General features: G+C 45.7%; 1 protein-coding gene across 1 annotated transcript in view; it reads left to right on the top strand.

The window, feature by feature from the left end:
- Window positions 1-21,541, top strand: part of LOC147106033 (sortilin-like) — a 101,365-nt gene that overhangs the window by 33,532 nt on the left and 46,292 nt on the right. The window contains exon 2 of the mRNA XM_086009742.1: window positions 20,271-20,333. Within this exon, the coding sequence (XP_085865868.1) occupies window positions 20,271-20,333 (63 nt within the window). The remainder of the gene's footprint in view (window positions 1-20,270; window positions 20,334-21,541) is intronic.

Genomic DNA, 21,541 nt, shown 5'->3' with positions numbered 1-21,541 from the left:
TCCTCTCAGATGTGCTCCATTCGATACGGTCGCTATTGTGTACTGCCACTAATGCCACGCCTCATGAACGAATGTTTAGCTTCCCCCGGAAATCCACCTCAGGCGTATCCATGCCATCATGGCTCTCCACCCCGGGTCCGGTATTCGTGCGAAGGCATGTGAGGGGCCATAAGACGGACCCTCTCGTGGAGCCAGTGCACCTACTCCACGCCAACCCCCAATACGCGTATGTCCGGCACGCCGACGGAAGGGAGGACACCGTGTCAATAAAAGACGTCGCCCCAGCCGGTAACGACAACAACCACGGCAATAGCAGCAACAACGACCACAGCGACTCTTACCCACCCACTACTCTTTCATCACCCCCGGAAGAACATCGACCAACGGCACCCCCACCAACTACCCCTTCAACAACCCTGGCGACACCCCTGGCAGAGACCCAGGAGGCCACCGGGGACATCCAGCCGACACCCGCGACACCACAACAGCCACGTCGGTCGCAGAGGACTACCAAACCCCCGAACAGACTAAATCTATAGAAGGGGTGAATGTGATGAAATATTCCATTCATCACTGCCTGTGACTGTGGTTGGTTTCAGGTTCCCCCTTACCATTGTATTGCCTGTGACTGTGGTTGGTTTCAGGTTTCTCCTCACCATTGTATTGTGTATTGGAATGTATGGAATGTGTTGTGTGTAGGGCTCCGCCCATACCTGGCCTCTATGTAAGCCAGCTCAGTCTGGCCTCACAGCCAGTACTGCAGACCTCCAGGGAAGATACCTCTCTCCACTGCGTGTTATCTTCTAAGTTAATAAAAGCCTTGTTTTGTTTCGCTAACATCGAGTCTCGGGATTATTGAGGCACATCAGTGCACTCCATGAAGTTTTCACCAAGTCCTCCCAGGTTAGTTGGGAATACAGAAGACCCTGAGGTTGCCTTTTAGGGTATCCTTGAAGCACTCGCCCTGGCCACCTTGTGAATACTTGAATTCTTCAGTTGACTGCCAAAGAAGTCTGTTCTTGTGCATCTACCAGTGGTTGACTATACAGTAGCATTGGTAGAAATGTAAGAGCATGCTTCTGGATTGTTTTGATGTTCATTGGAGCAGGCCTCCAGCCCTTACTCTTATGCAGAGAATGTGTGGTGGGTAAAAGGGTAAAAGCCAATATTGGACGGCCAAAACGCCATTTAAAACAACTAAGAGAAACCTCCTTTGTGGATAAGGAGGAACTAAAAGAAAGGAGAGGAAAGACATTTTAACTTACAAAATTGGAGTTCTGCCATCTGTACTGAATCTTCTTTTCAAAAAAAGTTGCATGAAATTTCATAATTTGTTGAAACTAATTTTTATTTATGCCTTGAAGAGATATTAATGACAGAGCTCCTATTTTAAAGAATGCTTCATCGTTAAAGAGAAACTATTTTCCTTTTGTGGAAATGTTTCAGAAATGCCAGATGTGCCAGGAAGAAACTGCAATTTTGGTAGATTTGCTCGATTAAAAGAGGAGAGATTTTTTATCATCCTTCAATTCGTGGAAATGCACAGTAACCGTAACCAGTGTAAACAAAGCTAGAGAAACCTGAGAAGCTTCATTCCTGATCTGTAAAACTGGACCTCTGTTTTTAACACTTGGAGAGGGCTCTGTATTTTATGACTGCCTCAGAGCTGTGATTTTATTCTTTCTTGCAATCAAACTTCCAAGTTCAGTTGTAAATCAAAGGCATCAAATCATATCTCTTATTGTTGTAATGATGGTGTCTGCTCTGTTTTCACACTAAATCAGGAACGACGAGTAAAGTTTTTAGAGTTGCGCTCCTTGCCTGTTCTAGGCAGTGCTCACAGTGCCATTGTGTGAAATGAGCCAATCAGACTCTCAGTACTATTGGACTGTTCCTCTGCTCACATGTTCTTTTATTATGCTGGCAGAAATGAGGCAATGAATATTGTAAACATTCAGTCGGAGGCCAAACAGTGAGCTGAGTATACAATACAGTAGGCACCTGCAAGGATTAGAAGGTTATGGGTCGAGTGTTACATAGAATTTACAGCACAGACACAGGCATTCGGCCCAACTGGTCCATGTCGGTGTTTATGCTACCACGAGCCTCCTCCCACCCCTCTTCATCTAACCCTATCAGCATATGCCCCTATTTGGAAGTCTGTTTTATTCCAAGCATCTGAACACTAGTTTCACAGCCCAACCGGATGATAGCTCACACCAGGGAAAAAAATAACAATAGGGATTGGGGAGTGTACGAAAAGACCTATAGCCCTTGAGAATTCTGATGACAGTGAGTTGTACATTCCTGCAACCCTTGAGAGTGTGTTAAAGCTTGCAACTCACTGATGCTTGGGATCTACATAGAATGACATAGGATATACGGCACAGAAACAGGCCGTTCGGCCCAACCAGTCCATGCCGGCGCTTATGCTCCACTCGAGCCTTCTCCAGTCTTTCCTCATCTAAATCTATCAGCGTATCCCTCTATTCCCTTCTCCCTCATATGTTTGTCCAGCCTTCCATTAAATGCATCTATACTATTCGCTTCAACCACTCCCTATGTTAGAGAGTTCCACATTCTCACCACTCGTTGGGTAAAGAAGTTCCTTCTGAATTCCCTATTGGATTTCTTGGTGACTATCTTATATTGATGGCCTCTAGTTACGCTCTTACCCCAAAGTGGAAACATTCTCTCTGTATCCACTGTATCCATCTACCTCATCTCTGCCTTTCAGCATAAGTGCGGCCTGACCAGGATCCTATACAAGTTTAACATAACTTCACTACTTCTGAATTCTATACCCCTAGAAATAAATCCCAATGCTTTGTTAGCATTTTTAGTTGATCTGCTGACCTGCAATGTTGCTTTTAATGATTTGTTTACCTATATTCCTAGATCCCTTTGCTCTTCTACCCATTCAGTAATGAGCCTTTTTTTAGCAAATTTAGTGTTGCCTAGGAAATTTAGTGCCGCCCCGGGGAATTCTGGCTAATGCTTGTGTGCACTGAGTGTGTTGAGTTGAAGAGTCTCTGTGTGAGCATTATAACAAAAATACTCCTGATACAAGGGTCATGTGACAAAGGACCATGAATTGGAAAATAGTTCACATCCTCTTTAAGGGGAACAACTTATGCGATACATATTGTAGTAGAATGAGTTAAAGGGCAGTACTAAGGTTTGCAGAATGATGAATACTTTTCTCCTATAGAGTAAAACATCAATTTCCCTGATGACAGTGAATTTTACGTTTTCTAAGGCTCATAAAGAATGTACTATTTCTAATGCTGTAACTCATACATACCGTCTGTGTTGAAGCTTGCAGCTCACTGATGCTTGAAATCTACATAGAATATACACAGAAACGGGCCATTTGGCCCAACTGGTCTGTGCTGGTATTTATACTCCGCACGAGTCTCCTCCCATTCCTGGAACATGCGCAACTGTTATCTTGCGTGAAGGTTTATTTTGCTCAAGACTGATTGCAGCTGTATTTTTTCATATAAAGAGGACGTTTCCTGGTATGGTGGGACTAACTGGCTTTATTTTAGGCTGACAGCGCTTCAACCAATGTGTTAGCCTGTCAGTGTATCATAAACTTGTTTTCCTCCGGGATTTAGAAGTTGTTAGTATCAACCAATAAGATCATTTGGTGAACCAGATTGATTCTTGACTGGCTTCAATCAGGTCAATTGGAGTATGAGACGGGCAACCAGTCACATTCTCCCACTGTTGATTGTCCATGAACTTGAGGCACTAAAGTTGTAAGATGAGTTGATGGTTTTGGAGAATCACAGTTTAGGTGTGTCTACTTAGTGTTTGTGTCCAAAGAAGTTATACACAACTTGTTAAAATGTAATTTTTAAAAAATCCTGTAAGGAAATTTCTCTGGAACATGTACAGCTGTTATCTTGCATGAAGGTTTATTTTGCTCAAGACTGATTGCAGCTGTATTTTTTCATATAAAGAGGATGTTTCCTGGTATGGCGGGATTAACTGGCTTTACTTGAGAATTCCTGTTGCTGCACTTGCGGAATTGCAATTTGGAATTGTGGAGAGTTTGGAAATAAAGTCGGGACTGTGGTTGGAATGAGAAGCTTTATTTAAGTTGAACAAGTACACCGTGATTCCCTTATTCAGGAATTTACAACAGTGTGCTACTGTGATGCAGAAGGTCGGCGTATTTGTGGGTGAGTTGTAGTGCCTGGTTATGTTCTGTAATTTGGAAAGCTGTTTTCAGTCGGTTTATGCATTGGTTACTGCGCAGTCAACATGAGAGAACTGGGACTGTCTTGTCAGCACCCATGGGGAATATGGAGAGTGATGCTAATAGTCAGTAATATTTTATTTGATTGCAAACCCTAGATTGCAGTCAGCCAGTCATTCAGTTTCACTTGAAAGCACAAAATTCATCACTCTGTTCCTATTCCTTCGAAACACAGTTTCACACATTTAAATGTTTTTATTAATTACAATATGCAATGACCATTATTTCCAGTACAAGAAAATAAACCTTTTCAATAATTTGAAAGACTACAGGGTAATAATTACTTTTGGTTAAAAAAGCAGCTGAAGGCTGAACGAGGTTGTATAACATTGTCTGAGATGTTGTAGGTTATTTTCCACTTTAGGCAGAGTTCTGGCAGAGCAGGACTTTGCATGTCTCTCCACTACGAGGGGATGCCTCTGAAGCAACAAATGAGGCGGCGAGCGACCTTAAAGGGCCAAAAGCGCCCCAAATGTCAGAAGGAAGGCCAAAGCTGAAGGCTTCAGCTGAGACCAAGGCCTTGAGCAAGTGAATGTCTGAGGATGACTGGAGGGAGAGGAGGTCGCCACACGGCTGTCTCCCTCTACTGGGGAAACTCTGGACCTCTTCTGCTGTTTCCTGGGGTCTACAGTGCTTCCACAAGGTGACCCCGGGAAGCAGCGGTAGCTGGAGCTGAAATTAAGAAAATCCGCCGGGGTCTAGGCTCTGCCCACCCCCACCACCACACCACCACCATTTCTTTATGGCAGGTGGGGAAGAAGCAGCCAACAGCGGTGCTGGCGGAGGCATAGAGAGGCAAGTCTCGGTTGGGGTGATGAGGTTGCATTTGGTCTTATTAGAATCATAGAATAGTTACAGCGCAGAAGGAGGCCATTCAGCCCATCGAGCCCATGCCGGCTCTCTGCAAGAGCGCGTCAGCTAGTCCCACTCCCCCGCCCTTTCCCTGTAGCCCTGCAAATTTTTTTCCTTCAGGTGCTTATCCCTTTTGAAAGCCATGATTGAATCTGCCTCCACCACCCTTTCAGGCAATGCATTCCAGATCCTAACCACTCGCTGCGTAAAAAAGTTTTTCCTCATGTCGCCTTTGGTTCTTTTGTCAATCACCTTGAATCTGTGTTCTCTGGACCCCAACCCTTCCACCAATGGGAACAGTTTCTCTCTATCTACTCTGTCCAAACCCCTCATGATTTTGAATACCTCTATCAAATCTCCTCTCAACCTTCTCTGCTCCAAGGAGAACAACCCCAGCCTCTCTAGTCTATCTACATAACTGAAGTCCCTCATCCCTGGAATCATTCTCGTCAATCTTTTCTGCACCCTCGCTGAGGCCTTCACATCCTTCCTAAAGTGCGGTGCCCAGAATTGGACACAATACTCCAGTTGAGGCCGAACCAGTGTTTTATAAAGGTTCATCATAAATTCCTGGTATGATAACAGGATGCAGGACATTCTGAAGGGGGAGGGTGAACACCCAGAGGTCATGGTCCATATCGGTACCAACGACATAGGTAGAAAGAGGGACAAGGTCCTGCAAGCAAAATATAGGGAGCTAGGAAATAAATGAAAAAGCAGGACCTCAAAGGTAGTAATCTCCGGATTACTCCCAGTGCCACGTGCTAGCAAGAGCAGAAATAGGAGATTAGACCAGATGAATGCGTGGCTGGAGAGATGGTGTAGGAGGGAGGGATTTAAATTCCTGAGGCATTGGGACCGATTCTGGGGAAGGTGGGACATGTACAAGCTGGACGGGTTACACCTCGGCAGAACCGGGACCAGTATCCTCGCAGGGGGGTTTGCTAGTGCTGTTGGGAAGGATTTAGGATTCAAACTAGTTTGTCAAGGGGCTGGGAACCTAAGTGTGGGCCCAGAACAGAGAGAAACAAAGCTGGAAGTGCAAGTTAGAAAAGTAGTCAACAAAACTAGTAGGGAGCAGAGACAAAGGCCAACAGTAAAGAGGGTCAAAGTGCAGAAAAATGTTAAACAGGCAAAGTTGAAAGCACTTTATCTAAATGCATGTAGCATTCACAACAAGGTGGATGAATTAATGGCACTAATAGAAGTAAATGGATATGATGTAATTGCTATTACAGAGACATGATTGCAGGGTAACCAAAGCTGGGAACTGAATGTTCCAGGGTATTCAATGATGTAATAAAACTCACTACGCACTTGGTTTGAGTATAAAGCAAGGCTTTAATCTACTTGTTTCAAAACATGGAGGTGTAGTTCCTATCTGAATAATCGCAGTTCGACTCAGTAAATCAAAACCACAAAGTTTAATAACAACGAAGTTAACTAGTAAACTACAGGAGAAGATGTATACAGGTCTGTTCAGGCTGCGAGGCACTCGAAGACTGCTAGATGGTTCTGGAAACCGACGTCATGACATCATCGCGTTCTTCGCGCCACTGGCGGTCACGTGATCGGCGTCATGACGTCATCACGCAGAGTATAGGAAGGTACATACAGTATAGTTAACAAACAGTTTAAAGGTGCAGTACGTGGCTGCACTACAATGCAGTTAAAGAGATTATTCTCAAATGTTCTGAGTCTCTTAGTGGCTCCGCCACAGAGGTCTAGTTATCATTCACTCGTTCCTGTTTACACAATGTCCTGGGATAGCTGGGCCCACGCCCGAGTATTTATACTCCTTGGACGGCGCCACCAGCTGGCCGTCCAGTGTTATTTCATGAGTCTTTCTTCATGGATCATAAGATTCATAACATTCTTCCTCCCTAAAGATTTGGAAGTCCGATGACTTCCTTTTAATGGATTAGCCGGACCACGAATAGCCGCAGTCTTTTAGCTCTTCACTTGTGGCTGGAAGGCACGTCTCCCCGGACCATGTCTGGGTCCCTGGGTCGCTTGATCCGTACTGGTAGGTCGACAGGGCCCGTGTCACCTTGATCGACCTGAGGGAGACTGGGGAGATCGTGACTCCGGGTGCGGATCCCCACGGGCGCAGAGCTGGCTTCATTTTGTTTGATAGCCGGGGATTGACTGGCATCCTGGCTTCGGGTGGCCATCCCATGGGGAGCGCTCGGCTCCCTGAGTTAATCCGGTGGAGTAGCTGGCAGATCTCTTGATGTCCCAGGTAGGGTGTCATCTTCAAAGGTGCGCAGAGTGTCGGCATCATTACCGTGGGACCCTCTATCATTTGGGTCCGTGGGACCGGTTGGACAGGGAGCCAGAAATGGTGGACTTCCGGCCATCAGGGTACCGCACGTGCGCGCAAGTGGGATTAACATCCGTTAACTCCACCTCGTCCATGTGGGGATCGTTTTTGGCAGATCGGACGAATCTTCGGAGCAGCACGGGGCCGGGAGCTGCCAACCATGACGGTAGGGACGTCCCATGTGTGTAGCGATGCTGGAACCTGAAGAATCACTTGTGAGGCGTGACGTTGGTGGACGTGGAAAGAAGAGACCTGATGGAATGCAAAATGTCAGGGAGCACAGTTTCCCACTGCTGGTCTGGTAGGTTGCGTGACCTCAGTGCAAGACGAACAGCGTTCCAAATGATAGCGTTGTATCTCTCAACCTGTCCGTTACCGATGGGATGATACGGTGTCGTTTTACTTGTGGCGATTACCCATTGGGAAAGATAACTTTTGAGTTTGCTTGACATGAAGGAGGGATCCTGATCAGAGTGGATGAAATTGGCCGTACCGCAAAGGGAAAAGACTTGATCGAGGCATTTGATCACTGTGGAAGTAAGCATATTGGGACAGGGGAAAGCAAAAGGAAAGCGTGAATATTCGTCCGCCATAGTAAGTAAGTAGGTATTTCACGTTGAGGAAGGCAATGGCCCTTTAAAGTCAATGCTGAGTTGCTGCATAGCGTGTATGAGCGTGCCATCTGATGGACGGAAGAATTGTGGTTTTAATTCCGCACAAATTCTACAGGAGGAGCAAGTTCTTTTCACATCTTCCGTAGAAAATGGGAGATTTTTAGATCGCACGAAGTGCAACATACGGGTAACGCCAGGATGGCATAAGTCAGTGTGAAGATCCGCAAGAGTCGAAGTTGACATAGAAGAGCAGAATGCCCACGTGAGGGTATCCAGGGTCACATTCTCTTTGCCGGGTCGATAATGTATGGTGTATCCAAAGGCGGCCAATTCCATCCTCCAGAGTTGTATTTTGTTATTCTTGATCTTAGTGCGTTTCCGGTTATCCAGCATAAAGGCTGCGGAGCGCTGATCGGTTATAAGTGTGAAATGGCAACGAGCGAGAAAACGACTCCATTGATATACAGCTTTGATGATGGCTGTAGCCTCCTTCTCGACATGAGGATAATGGAGCTCGCTACCCTGCAAAGTTCTGGACAGAAATGCAATGGGTCGACCACCTTGATTCAAGGTAGCCGAGATCGCCACCTCTGGTGCATCGCACTCGACCATGAAAGGGAGATTTTCATCAATGGAGCGAAGCATGGCTTTTTCCAGTGGTCACTTGAGGAGGTTGAAAACTGAAATAGCCATTGTCTCCAACAGAAATGACTTCGCGTGAAGCAGGGGCTGGATCTTGTCGGAGAAGTGGGGTATCCACTTCGCATAATAGGCAAACATGCCGAGTGCCTGATGAAAAGAACCGAGATTCGTAAGGGGAGGGAGCTCCTGAAGCGGACGAAGTCGCTCCGGATCCAGTTTGATGACACTGTTGCCCACCCAGTAGCCAAGGATGTTGACTGATAGTACTGATTTCACAGATTTGGACTCATTTAAGGTTAAGTTGCGATGACGGAGAACGTCAAAAAATTTCTGGAGGTTGGCATCATGCTCCTTTTGGTCATGACGAGCAATGGTGATATTATCTAGATATGAAAAAGTGTCCGTTAAGTTCTCCTGTTTGACTAGGCTATCCATTGCCCGTTGAAAGACGGCCACCCCATTGGTGACCCCAAATGGAAGGTGACAAAACTGGTAAAGCCAACCATTGGCCTCAAAGGCCGTATACTTTTTGTCAGAGTCCTTTAACGGTACTTGATGGTATGCGCTCTTTAAGTCAAAAGTTGTAAATACCTTGTAGTTGGCAAGGTTATTGACCATGTCATCGATGCATGGTAGTGGGTAGGCATCCAGGTCGGTATACTGGTTAATAGTTTGCGAGTAATCGATGCAAAGACGTTTCTTGTGTTGCTTCAGAGGATTTTTAACAACGACGACTTGAGCCCGCCAGGGAGATGAACATGGCTCAATGATACTGTCAGCTAGAAGGCGAGAGATTTCCGCCTCGATAAAGGATCGATCAGCTTGGTTGAAACGTCGTGATTTAGTGACTATGGGCTTACATCGGGGGGAAAGATTGGCAAACAAGGAGGGCTCGTCGAGTGAAGCTGCCGAAAGCGCATAAAACAGTACTTTGGAAATAGTAAGCTCCGGCTTTGACCCTCCAAACTCGAAAGTGAGTCTTTTGTGTTGTTTCTGGAAATCCTGCCCAAGGAGCACATCACTGTATAGATTTTTGAGCACCTCGAGCTGGGTGGAGAAATAAGTGCGGCCATTGAGAATAAGGTCGACAAGACAAAAGCCGGAAGAATTGGTGGTCAGTGTCATCCGAGCCATTGCAATTTCCCTGTCCGAGGGGTAAATAAGCGGTTCTAACTTACTGACAGCCCGCTCACTAATGAAGCGGTCAGAGCTGCATGAGTCGATTAGTGCGCTCAGAATGTGTCCATTTACTGAAACCTTTGTGGCTGCATGGGACAGACTTTGGGGAAAAACAGCTGTGATGGGAGGAGGGGCAATTTTACCCTTGACAGCTGTAACCTTAGTAGTGGCTCTTGGGGGAGGAGCAGTTTCATAGATAGCAGCTGCAAAACTAACAGGAGCTCTCGACCGGTATACCTTTGAAAAGGGGCCTTTCTTACTAACAGAGGCTCTTGACTGGCATACCTTAGAAAAGTGACCTTTCTTGCTGCAATGATTGCAGGTTGCGTTACGAGCAGGACAAAATTTCCTATAATGGAATGCACCTCCACAGAAGAAACACTTTCTTCCAGATTGCCAAGATGCCGCTAGGGCAAGGTCGTCATCAGTGAAGGCTTCTAGAGTAGGGTTGTCATCTGCTAGGTTAGAGTCATCATCAGTGAGGGCATCCGCCCGATACCTATTGAAGGAGTCATTAAAAGTGATAGCAGCAGCCCGTGCACGAGGTAAAAGATAGGTACCTGCATTCCTCTTTGCTAAGTCCAGGGAACATGCCTGGTTATAGGCAGCCTGTAACTCGAGGGTTTTATTCTCCAACAGACGCTGGCGTAGGAAGGGAGACATAATTCCATTAATAAAGGAATCGCGAATTAGCTCCTTCTGGTACTGCTCAGCTGTACCTATGCAGTGATGTGCTCCTTGGACAGGATTTCCAGAAACAACACAAAAGACTCTCGAGTTTGGAGGGTCAAAGCCGGTTACAATCCTTGCTGAGCCTGCGAAGCTTTTGAAGGAATTCGTCAAATGATTCCCCGGGTTGTTGTCGAGTTGTGGCCAATAGATGCCGAGCAAAAATTTCATTTGGGGCCTTTACATATAGTCGCTGTAATATTAGGATAGAAGAGTCATAGTCTACACAGTCTTCGATATAGTCAAACACATGAGGAGATACATAATTGGCAAGTAGCTCTAATTTATCAGGAACATTCTCACCAAACACCCTGAGGAAGTTTCTGAAGGTACGATACCAGTGTTTCCATACCTTAGCAGTTGTAGGTGAATTTGGGTCCAGGTCAAGACGGGCGGGTCTGAGTAGTTTGTCCATGATGGATTGATTTCTATGCCGGAGTTCCCTTCTGCAGTTGAAGTCGTAGCTGGCTGTTCCCAAAATCACTCAGAGCGTGGAGTCGATATCAAGTTGATTAAATTGACGTAATAAAACACACTACGCACTTGTTTTGATTATAAAGCATGGCTTTAATCAACTTGTTTCAAAACATGGAGGTCTAGTTATCTTTCACTAGTTCCTGTTTACACAATGTCCTGGGAAGCTAGGCCCATGCCCGAGTATTTATACTCCTTGGACGACGCCACCAGCTGGCCATCCAGTGTTATTTCATGAGTCTTTCTTCATGGATCATAAGATTCATAACACTCAACATTTAGGAAGGACAGACAAAACGGAAAAGGAGGTGGCGTAGCGCTGTTAATAAGGGATGAGATCGGTACGGTAGAGATAAAAGATCTTGGCTTGGCAGATCGTGATGTAGAACTGGAATCAATTTGGGTGGAGCTAAGAAACAGAAAAGGGTGGAAAACATTGGTGGGAGTTGTGTGTAGGCCACCAAACAGTAATGGTAATGTAGGGCACGGTATCAATCAAGAGATTAGAAGTGCATGTAACAAGGGCAATACGGTAATCATGGGGGACTTTAATCTACATATTGACTGGGCAAATCAAATTACCACTAATGGTGTGGAGGACGAATTCTTGGAATGCATGCGAGATGGTTTCCTGGATCAGTATGTGGAGGAACCAACCAGGGAACAGGCTATTCTGGATTTGGTATTGTGTAATGAGAAAGGGCTAATCAATAATCTTGTGGTAAAGGAGTCTTTAGGGACAAGTGACCATAATATATTTGAATTTTATATTAAGTTTGAGAGTGATGTAGTCCAATCTGAAACTAAGGTCTTCAATCTAAACAGAGGAAACTACAAGGGTATGAGGGGCAAGTTGGCCATGGTAGATTGGGAGACTACACTAAAAGGTATGAAGGTGGACATACAATGGCTAACATTCAAGGAAATAATGCATAATTTGCAACAAACATATATTCCTCTAGGGCATAAAAACCCAAAAGGAAAAGTGATCCAACCATGGCTAAGAAAACAAATTAAAGCTAGTATTAAGTCAAAGGAGGAAGCTTATAAAGTTGCCAGAAAAAGCGGTCAGCTTGAGGATTGGGATCTTTTTAGAAATCAGCAAAGGGAGACCAAGAAATTGATAAAGAAAGGGAAAATGGAATATGAGCACAAACTAGCGAAAAATATAAAAACGGATTGTAAAAGCTTCTATAGGTATGTGAAAAGAAAAAGACTGTGAAGGTAAATATAGGTCCTTCACAGTCAGAGACGGGAGAATTTATAATGGGAATGAGGAAATGGCAGAGAAATTAAATAAATACTTTGTTTCTATCTTCACGGAGGAAGACACAAAAAACCTCCCAGAAATACGAGAAACCAAGGGTGTGGTGAGAATGAGGATCTTAAAGAAATTATTATTAGTAAAAATACAGTACTAGCAAAATTAATGGGACTAAAAGTCGATAAATCTCAAGGACCGGATGACCTACATCCTAGGGTTTTGAAAGAGGTGGCCATTGGGATAGTGGACGCATTGGTTGTCATCTTCCAAAATTCTATAGATTCTGGAACGATTCCTGCGGATTGGAGGATAGCAAATGTAAGAAAGGAGGGAGAGAGAAAATGGGGAACTACAGACCTGTTAGCCTCTCATCAGTAGTTGGGAAAATGCTGGAATCTATTATAAAGGATGCAATAACTGGGCACTTAGAAACTAATAGCAAGATTGGGCAGAGCCAACATGGATTTATGAAAGGGAAATCCTGTTTGACAAACCTATTGGAGTTCTTTGAGGATGTAACTCGTGGAGTAGACAAAGGGGAACCAGTAGATGTGGTGTATTTGGATTTTTAGAAGGCCTTCGATAAGGTCCCACACAAGAGGTTGGTGAACAAAATTAGGGCACAAGGAATTGGGGGTAATATACTAGCATGGATTGAGAATTATTTAACAGACAGAAAACTAAGAGTAGGGATAAATGGGTCTTTTTCAGGGTGACAGGCTGTGACTAGTGGGGTACCACAAGGATCGGTGCTTGGGCCCCAGATATTCACAATCTATATCAATGATTTGGATGAGGGGACTAAATGTAACATTTCCAAATTTGCTGATGACATAAAGCTAGGTGGCAGTGTCAGTTGCAAAGAGGATGTGAAAAGGCTTCAAGGGGATCTCGACATGCTCAGTGAGTAGGCGAGAACATGGCAGATGGAGTATAATGTGGATAAATGTGAAGTTATCCACTTTGGTAGAAAAAACAGAAAGGCAGAGTATTTCCTAAATGGTGAAAGATTGGGGAATGCAGATGTTCAAAGGGACCTGGGTGTCCTTGTACATGAGTCACTGAAAGTGAATGTGCAGGTGCAGCAAGCCATTAGGAAGGCAAATGGTATGCTGGCATTCATTACAAGAGGATTTGAGTACAGGAGTAAAGCAGTCTTACTCCAATTATATAGGGTCTTGGTGAGACCACACCTGGAGTACTGTGTACAATTTTGGTCTCCTTACCTAAGGAAGGATATACTTGCCATAGAGGGAGTGCAACGAAGGTTCACGAGATTGATTCCTGGGATGGAGGGACTGTCGTATGAGAAGAGATTGAGTAAACTAGGCCTGTATTCTCTTGAATTCAGAAGAATGAGATGGGATCTCATTGAAGCATACAAATTATTACAGGGTTTGATAGGGTGGATGCTGGGAGAATGTTTCCCTTGGCTGGGGAGTCTAGAACCAGGGGCCACAGCCTCAGGATAAAGGGTAGGCCATTCAGGACTGAGATGAGAAGAAATTTCTTCACACAGAGGGTGGTGAATCTTTGGAATTCTCTACCCCAGAGGGCTGTGGAGGCTCAGTCATTGGGTATATTCAAAACAGAAGTCGATAGATTTCTGACTAGTAAGGGCATCAAGGGATATGGCAGTAGGGCCGGTGAATGGAGTTGAGGCAGAAGATCAGCCTTGATCTCATTGAATGGTGGAGCAGGCTCGAAGGGCCAAATGGCCTACTCCTGCTCCTATTTCTTTCTTTTTCTTCTTATGTACTCTATGCCTCTATTTATGAAGCCCAGGATCCTGTAAGCTTTTTATCCGCTGTCTCAACCTGCCCTGCCACCTTCAACAATTTGTGCACATATACCCCCAGATCTCTCTGTTCATGCACCCCCTTTAGGATTGTACTCTTTAGTTTATATTGCCTGTCCTCGTTCTTCCTACCAGAATGTATCACTTAGCACTTTTCTGCATTAAATTTCATCTGCCACGTGTCAGCCCATTTCACCAGCCTGTCTGTCTTCTTGAAGTCTATCACTATCCTCTTCACTGTTCACTAAACTTCCAAGTTTTGTGTCATCTGCAAATTTTGAAATAGTGCCCTGTACACCCAAGTCCAAGTCATTAATATATATCAAGAAAAGCAGTGGTCCCAGTACCGACCCCTTGGGAACACCACTGTATAACTTCCTCCAGTCCGAAAAACAACCATTCACCACTACTCTTGGTTTCCTGTCTCTTAGCCAACTTCATATCAATGCTGCCACTGTCCCTTTTATTCTATGGGCTTCAACTTTGCTGGCAAGCCTTTTGGAAGTCCATATACACCACATCAACCGCATTGCCCTCATCAACCCTCTCTGTTACCTCATTAAAAAACTCAATCAAGTTAATTAAACATGATTTGCTTTTAACAAATCCATGCTGGCTTTCCTTAATTAATCCACACTTGTCCAAGTGACTGTTAACTTGGTCCATGATTATCGTTTGAAAAGCTTCCCCATTACCGAGGTTAAACTGACTGGCCTGTAGTTGCTGGGTTTATCCTTACACCCTTTTTCGAAAAAGGGTGTAACATTTGCAATTCTCCAGCCGTCTGGCACCACCCCCGTATCTAAGGAGGATTGGAAGATTACGGCGAGTACTTCTGCGATTTCCTCCTTAACCTCCCTCAGCATCCTAGGATGCATCCCATCTGGTCCTGGTGACTTATCAACTTTAAGTTCAGATAGCCTTTCTAGTACCTCCTCTATCAATTCTTATCTCATCCAGTATCTCCACTACCTCCACTTTCACTGACTTTGGCAGCATCTTCTTCCTTGGTGAAGACAAATGCAAAGTACTCACTTAGTATCTCAGCCATGCTCTCTGCCTCCATGTGTAGGTCTCCTTTTTGGTCCCGAATTGGCCACACCCCTCCTCTTACTGCCCGTTTATTATTTATATGCCTATAGAAGACTTTTTAATCCCTTTTATGTTACCTGCCAATCTATTCTCGTACTCTCTCTTTGCCCCTCTATTTTCTTTTTCACTTCCCCTCTGAACTTTCTATATTCAGCCTGATTTGCACTTGTATTCTCAACCTGACATCTGCCATAGGCGCTCTTTTTCTGATTATTAGGCTATTAGCCTAAATGTTTCAATATTCTCCGTTGCGATCCTGCCCGATTTTGGAAAAGATGTCAGAGGAGAATTATTCTCCACCCCCATTGTACGTTTTCTTCGACAGCCTGCAACCCTCTGGTCTTGTGGTTCTATAAAACAAAAACCGGCATGGACAGGTTGGGCCGAATGGCCTATTTCTGTGCCATATATCCTATGTAACATTGACTTCAGACTATCTATATATCCTTATTTTCAAACCTGTTTTAATTCCACCCTGACATCACTCCAGGGTTTCTGTGTTTTCCATTTCTCCCATTTCCCCAGGCTTCCCTCTTCCTTCGCTATCTACCTGCCATTTGTCACTTAAACACATTAAGCCCCGTTTTTAACTCTGGGCAAGCAGCGTGTACGGGGCCGGCGGGGCAAACTTCAGGCTCACCCTGGTTCACCAGCATGAATCTCGGGCCAGTTTAACTCCTTGGCCTCATTGAAATACCCCAGGGCAGACAACCGGCCAATCCCAATGTGAGGCCAATGGCCAGGAGCGGAGCAACACAGCAGGGGATATGCGCGGGAATGGTCCTCGATAATACAGTAAATTGATCGGGATGGGGGGGGTAAGTGGAGGAGATCGCGGTTGTGAATGGGGAGGGGAAGCCCAGGGCAGGGAAGGCCCAGGGTTTCCTTGTGGGGTCTGGAGGATATTCTGTATGTTACACCTTACTGTGAAACAACAACATTTTGCATTTATATAGTGCTTTTATGTTGGAATTTTAATCTTGAGGCATTAGTGGACTTGGAGCCAATGTTGGTCATTAAGGAAAGGGGTGATGGGTGAATGGGACTCGGTGTGAGTTATTTTACGGGCAGTAGAGTTTTGGATGAGCTCAAGTTTATGGAGGGTAGAGGATGGAAGGCCGCCCAGGAGAGCAGTGGAATAGTCGAGTCTGGTGGCAACAAAGACATGGATGAGGGTTTCAGCAGCAGATGGGCTGAAGCAGGGGCGGAGACGGGCGATAATACTGAGGTGGAAGTAGGTGGTCTTTGTGATGCAGAAGATACAGGGTCAGAAACTCAGCTCAGTATTAACTAGGACGCCAAGTTTGCGAAAAGTCTGGTTCAGCCTACGACAGTGGCCGGGAAGGTGGGTGGAATCAGTGACAAGGGAATGGAGTAAGTGATAGGGCTGAAGACTATGGCTTCAGTCTTCCCAATGTTTAATTGCGGTTTCATCCAGGACTGGATGTTGGGCAAACAGTCTGACAACACACAGGCAGTGGAGGGGCCGAGAGAGGTGGTGGTGAGGTAGAGCTGTATGTCGTTTATGTACATGTGGAACCTAATGTTATGTCTTCGGATGATGTTGCCGTAGAGAAATAGGAGGGGTCAAAGATAGATCCTTGGGGGACTCCAGAGGTAACCGTGCTGAGGCAGGAAGAGAAGCCATTGCAGGACATTCTCTGGCTATGACTGGATAGGTAAAAGTGGAGCCAGGCAAGGACAGTCCCACTCAGCTGGATAACAGAGGAGAGGCATTGGAGGAAGACAGCATGGTCATCAGTGTCAAAGGCTGCAGACAGGTCGAGAAGGATGAGGAGGAATAGTGTGTCATGGTTACAGTCACAGAGGATGTAATTTGTGACCTTGATTAGAGCTATTTTAGTGCTGTGGCAGGGGCAGAAACCTGATTGGAGAGGTCTAAATATGAAGAAGTGGGAAAGATGGGCACGGATTTGAGAAGTAACACACGGCTCAAGAGCTTGGGAGAGGAAAGGGAGGTTGGGGATGGAGAAGTAGTTTGCAGAAAGAGAGGGTCAAGAGTAGAAATAAAGCAGCTGAATCATTCATATCAGGCCTTGTCTCGCCAACTGTTTATGTGGTATTTATTTGCAAGTCTTTTTCTATCTTGGTTTTTATCCATTTATTTTGCCAAATATTTTAATAATGGCCCAGAAATTCGAGTCGGGGGCTTGCCGCGCGTGTAAGCCCCTGATCTGCACTTACCCGACACGCCGGCCGTTGAGCTTCAGGGACGCCTGGAATTGCTGTTTTAAAATGTTGACTCCCGGGCAGCGTCTGACGTCACGCCGCCCAGGAGTGCAGCCAGCGCGAAGCCTGTAGCGCTGTGCAACTGAGACACGCCCCTTGAGGTCTCAGTTTAACAGGACACGCCCCCAATGTTGCTGCTAAGCATTTTTACATGCAAAGCAGCAGTTTAAATAGGTTTTTGGAAGTTTTTTGAAGCTTTTGGTAACTTTTATAAACTTTTAAAAACGTTTACATTATTTTGAAGAATCTGAAGTAGTTTTAAACAGAATTAAAGCAATTTAAAGACTTTTAAAAGCCCTAAAAGAATTTTTTAAATTCCATTTATTTATTTAGCAATGTCGTCGCCATACGTGTCTTCACACTGTTCCCTTTGGGGAACTGTATGAAGTGGTGGAAGGATTTATGGCCATGATTAACGCTCATTCCGTGACCGTAACCATCTTTGAACCAGCCATTAGGGCGGTTAGTCCTATGGCGGGAGGGTTTTACGGGCTCCCACAAGCTATACAAGGAGGGGGGGCCACCCACACCCATGGACGCAAGTATCCCACTGGATGTCAACCCAGAATTTAGAGCCGGAGCTCCGACTCCACTTGCCGGGACTGTCTGGAGCGGGGTTCGAAACCCTACCCTGATCTGGCCCAGCGGCGGGGATCCTACCACTATGCCAAAGGCCCAATCCGATTAGCAACGTGAAATGGCTGGAATGAGCACAATTCACGGCATTAAAAGAACTCACAATTGAACTGATGATGACCTCAGCAATCTCCTCAAGGAGGTGGAGGTGCAGCGCCTGCTCATCATTGGTAATGAGAAGTCAAAGGCACCGCAAAAAGGGCAGATGATAGCTTGGTCTTTCAAGTGGCAGCATAGGGCTCCAGTCACGGGGAGGGAAAAGGCGCAGGAAACGTATGGGTGTCACCTTTTGTGTGGAGTGGGCCTTTTGCGTAGCAGTAAGCATCCCCGCTGCTGGGCCAGAAGGAGTAGGGTTTCGAACCCCACTCCAGACAGTCCCGGCAAGTGGAGTCGGAGCTCCAACTATAAATTCTGGGTGGACATCCAGCGGGATACTTGCGTCCGTGGGTGTGGGTGGCCCCTCCCCCCCCCTCAGATGGGTTGTGGGAGCCCGTAAAACCCTCACGCCATAGGACTAACCACCCTAATGGCTGGTTCAAAGATGGTTACGGTCACGGAATGAGCGTTAATCACGGCCATAAATCCTTCCACCACTTCATACAGTTCCCGAAAGGGAACAGTGTGAGGATACGTACGACGATGACCTCTTGCGCAATGCACCTCCTTGGACCCTCAGTCGCAGATGCGAGGGGGCAAATCGTGCAATTGTTAAATTTTTCATTTTATTGACATGTGAAATGTTGGCCCAGTAATTCCCTTCCAAATGCGCGAGTACGGTCGGGGTACTTACGCGTCTGGCCGGAGGAAATGCCGGTTTTCAGCATGCACAGCGCATGCGGGGAAAACCGGCATTTCCTGTCCTCTGAACGAAGGGGCTCAGAGGCAGAACGCGTGCGCAGTGAAATTCGCCGCTTTCATTCATGCTTTCAGTGAGGTCAAGTCCTTACAACTTACACATGAAAAAAGCATGGGTACAGTTGCTCCAGAGGCTGCGGAGGAAGATATTTCTTATCGTGGAGCTTCTGAAAGTATGTATGTCTGTATATATTCCTTTGCATGTTATGTATATATTCCTTTACTTATGTGTATGAATGTATTATTTAATTATGACTTTCAGAGAAAGTAACTTATTGGAAAATCATAATTAAAAACATACATTCATACACATAAGTAAAGGAATATAAAACATGCATACATATACGTAAAGGAATATATGCGGACATACATACATAATTACTTATTACTGATGAAAAGTTTATTTCTTAAAAGTGCTGGAAATGTTACATTACTCATTTTAGAGCACTCATTTTCACATTCAATTCACACAGCCACAATTGCTCCTTCTACCTACCGTTCTGAAAACCCGTTTAAAAAAAAAAAAAAAAAAATGTAAATTTTAAAACTTTCTTAAAATAACTTCCCTCCCTTTCCCAAACAAAAATATTGCCTTTCAGAAGCTCCACGATAAAATATATCTTCCTCCGCAGCCTTGGAACAACTTTACACATGCTTTTTTCAAGTGTAACTTGTAAGGACTTACCCTCACTGAATCCATGAATGAAATTGACGAAGTTCACTGCGCAAGCGCTGCCTGTGCAGTCGCACGCGCTGTGCCTATGAACCCCTTCGTTCCGAGGACTGGAAATGCCGGCGTTCCCCGCATGCGCTGTGCATGCTGAACGCCGGCATTTCCAACGGCCAGATGCGTGAGTACCCAGACCGTACTCACGCATTTGGTCACGAATTTCTGGCCCATTGTACGGTTTGGGAGTAAATGTATTGATGTCAATCAAAATGGGCAGTGTATTTGCATAGTTTCCAGTCATAACAATTTTGTGATTTCTAAATTAGTTAACTATTTATATTAGGCAGACTTGGGCTATCTTCAAAACCCAAGAGATTCAAACTGTTAGTCACATGCTTCATTTGTGCTGCTTAAATAAGGGAACCGACTTATTTTTAGACAAGTTTTTTTCATTAAAGTACATTAAAAGCATTGAAATAAAAACAGAAAATGCTGGAAACACTTAGCCGGTCAGGCAGCATCTGTGGAGAGAGTAACAGAATTAATGTTTCAGGTCAATGATCTTTCATCAGAACCCACATTAAAAGCTTTGGTAATTTTTCGCAACTTGTTTTTTACATTTCAGTACATATTTGAGGATGATGATGGTTCTACCGTAACATTGGCTTGGGTCGGAGATGGAACTGGGGTAAGTCAATATTTTGATGTATGCTTTAGACTAGTAGGAGGAGTCACAGTATTTCTATGCTTTCCTTACAAAATGTAGCAAATATTTTAACTTTTATAAAGTCTGTGGTTCAATAATAAGTGTTTGTTTTTGGGCAACTTGCAATTAGTGTTCACATGAAGAGTTAACCAAAAGCTGTCTTCTTGAAGCAGTAGGAACCCTGTACTTAGACTATTGAGGCCGATTCCTGACTCCATTCTTCCAGTAGGGAAGCTGCGTCTCGGCGAGTGCAGGCCAGACATGGGGCTATAACACGGGCTCTGACCTACAATCCCTGCGAGGCAGCTACCTGCCAGGAACATGGATTTACGGAATAATCCCTGCTGAGTATTAAAGGCACTCCAGTCAGTTGTGCAACATTGGCCATCTATGTTTACTGCCACGCTGCTGATCCATTGCTAAAGGCAATGATGAGTTGCCTGACTGGAGTGAGGATACCATAACCCTCAAAGACTATGGGCGCGAAATTTGGTTATGCCCCATTTGGGGGCAGTAACCGAATTAGTGGCGAAGATTTAGTGCCGACGGAAGTACCGCCCCGGCCGCTAAATTCGGCTTACCACCCCGGAGAGGGAGTGGGTTGCTATCTTGGGCGCTCCACTTCCTCTTGGAGCGGTGTCGGGTGCGCAAAGCACGGTAACGCCGGATCGCTAGGCAGCCGCTCCACATAGCGCTGACATGTTTCACCTCGCCTCCACTTCCGTTAAAGGGGAGGGACGCTGCGAGCGCTGCAGGGCCTCCGATGGCCCACACTAGCCCACCAGGGTGGCGTGGTGCCATGGCTGCAGTCCGGCAATGAGACACGGCCACAGACCACGCCAAGGGTCGCCACGGAGGGCTGACCTGGAAGTCGGCCAAAAGATGAAAATGGCAGTGCAGGTCACAGCTGCACCTCACCTTTAAATACTACCCCGCCAGCGGAGTGTGACCCGGTTCGCGGCCCGCAAGGCTGGCGCTGACATCGCCCGCGGCAGCCTCGCGAGGTGCAGCCGAATTTCTGCCGCGGGGCAGTAAGGGTCCACAGCGGGGTGCTAAGAGGTCACGCCGCACGGTAATGACATCGCCGGCAGCACAGCAGCCTGGGGCGCTACCGGTGTGGGGGTGCGGTGCGATTGGATAGCGCCTCAGCAATGCCCCGCCCCCTCCTGAGCGATAAGCCCTTTGCGTCT

The sequence above is a fragment of the Somniosus microcephalus genome, chromosome 16 (genome assembly GCF_052327205.1).
Source record: "Somniosus microcephalus isolate GS21.2 chromosome 16, FLI_Smic_1.0, whole genome shotgun sequence".
Lineage (NCBI taxonomy): Eukaryota > Metazoa > Chordata > Chondrichthyes > Squaliformes > Somniosidae > Somniosus > Somniosus microcephalus.
The sequence above is the reverse complement of the archived record's forward strand: the minus strand, read 5'-3'. Positions and strand labels throughout refer to the sequence as shown.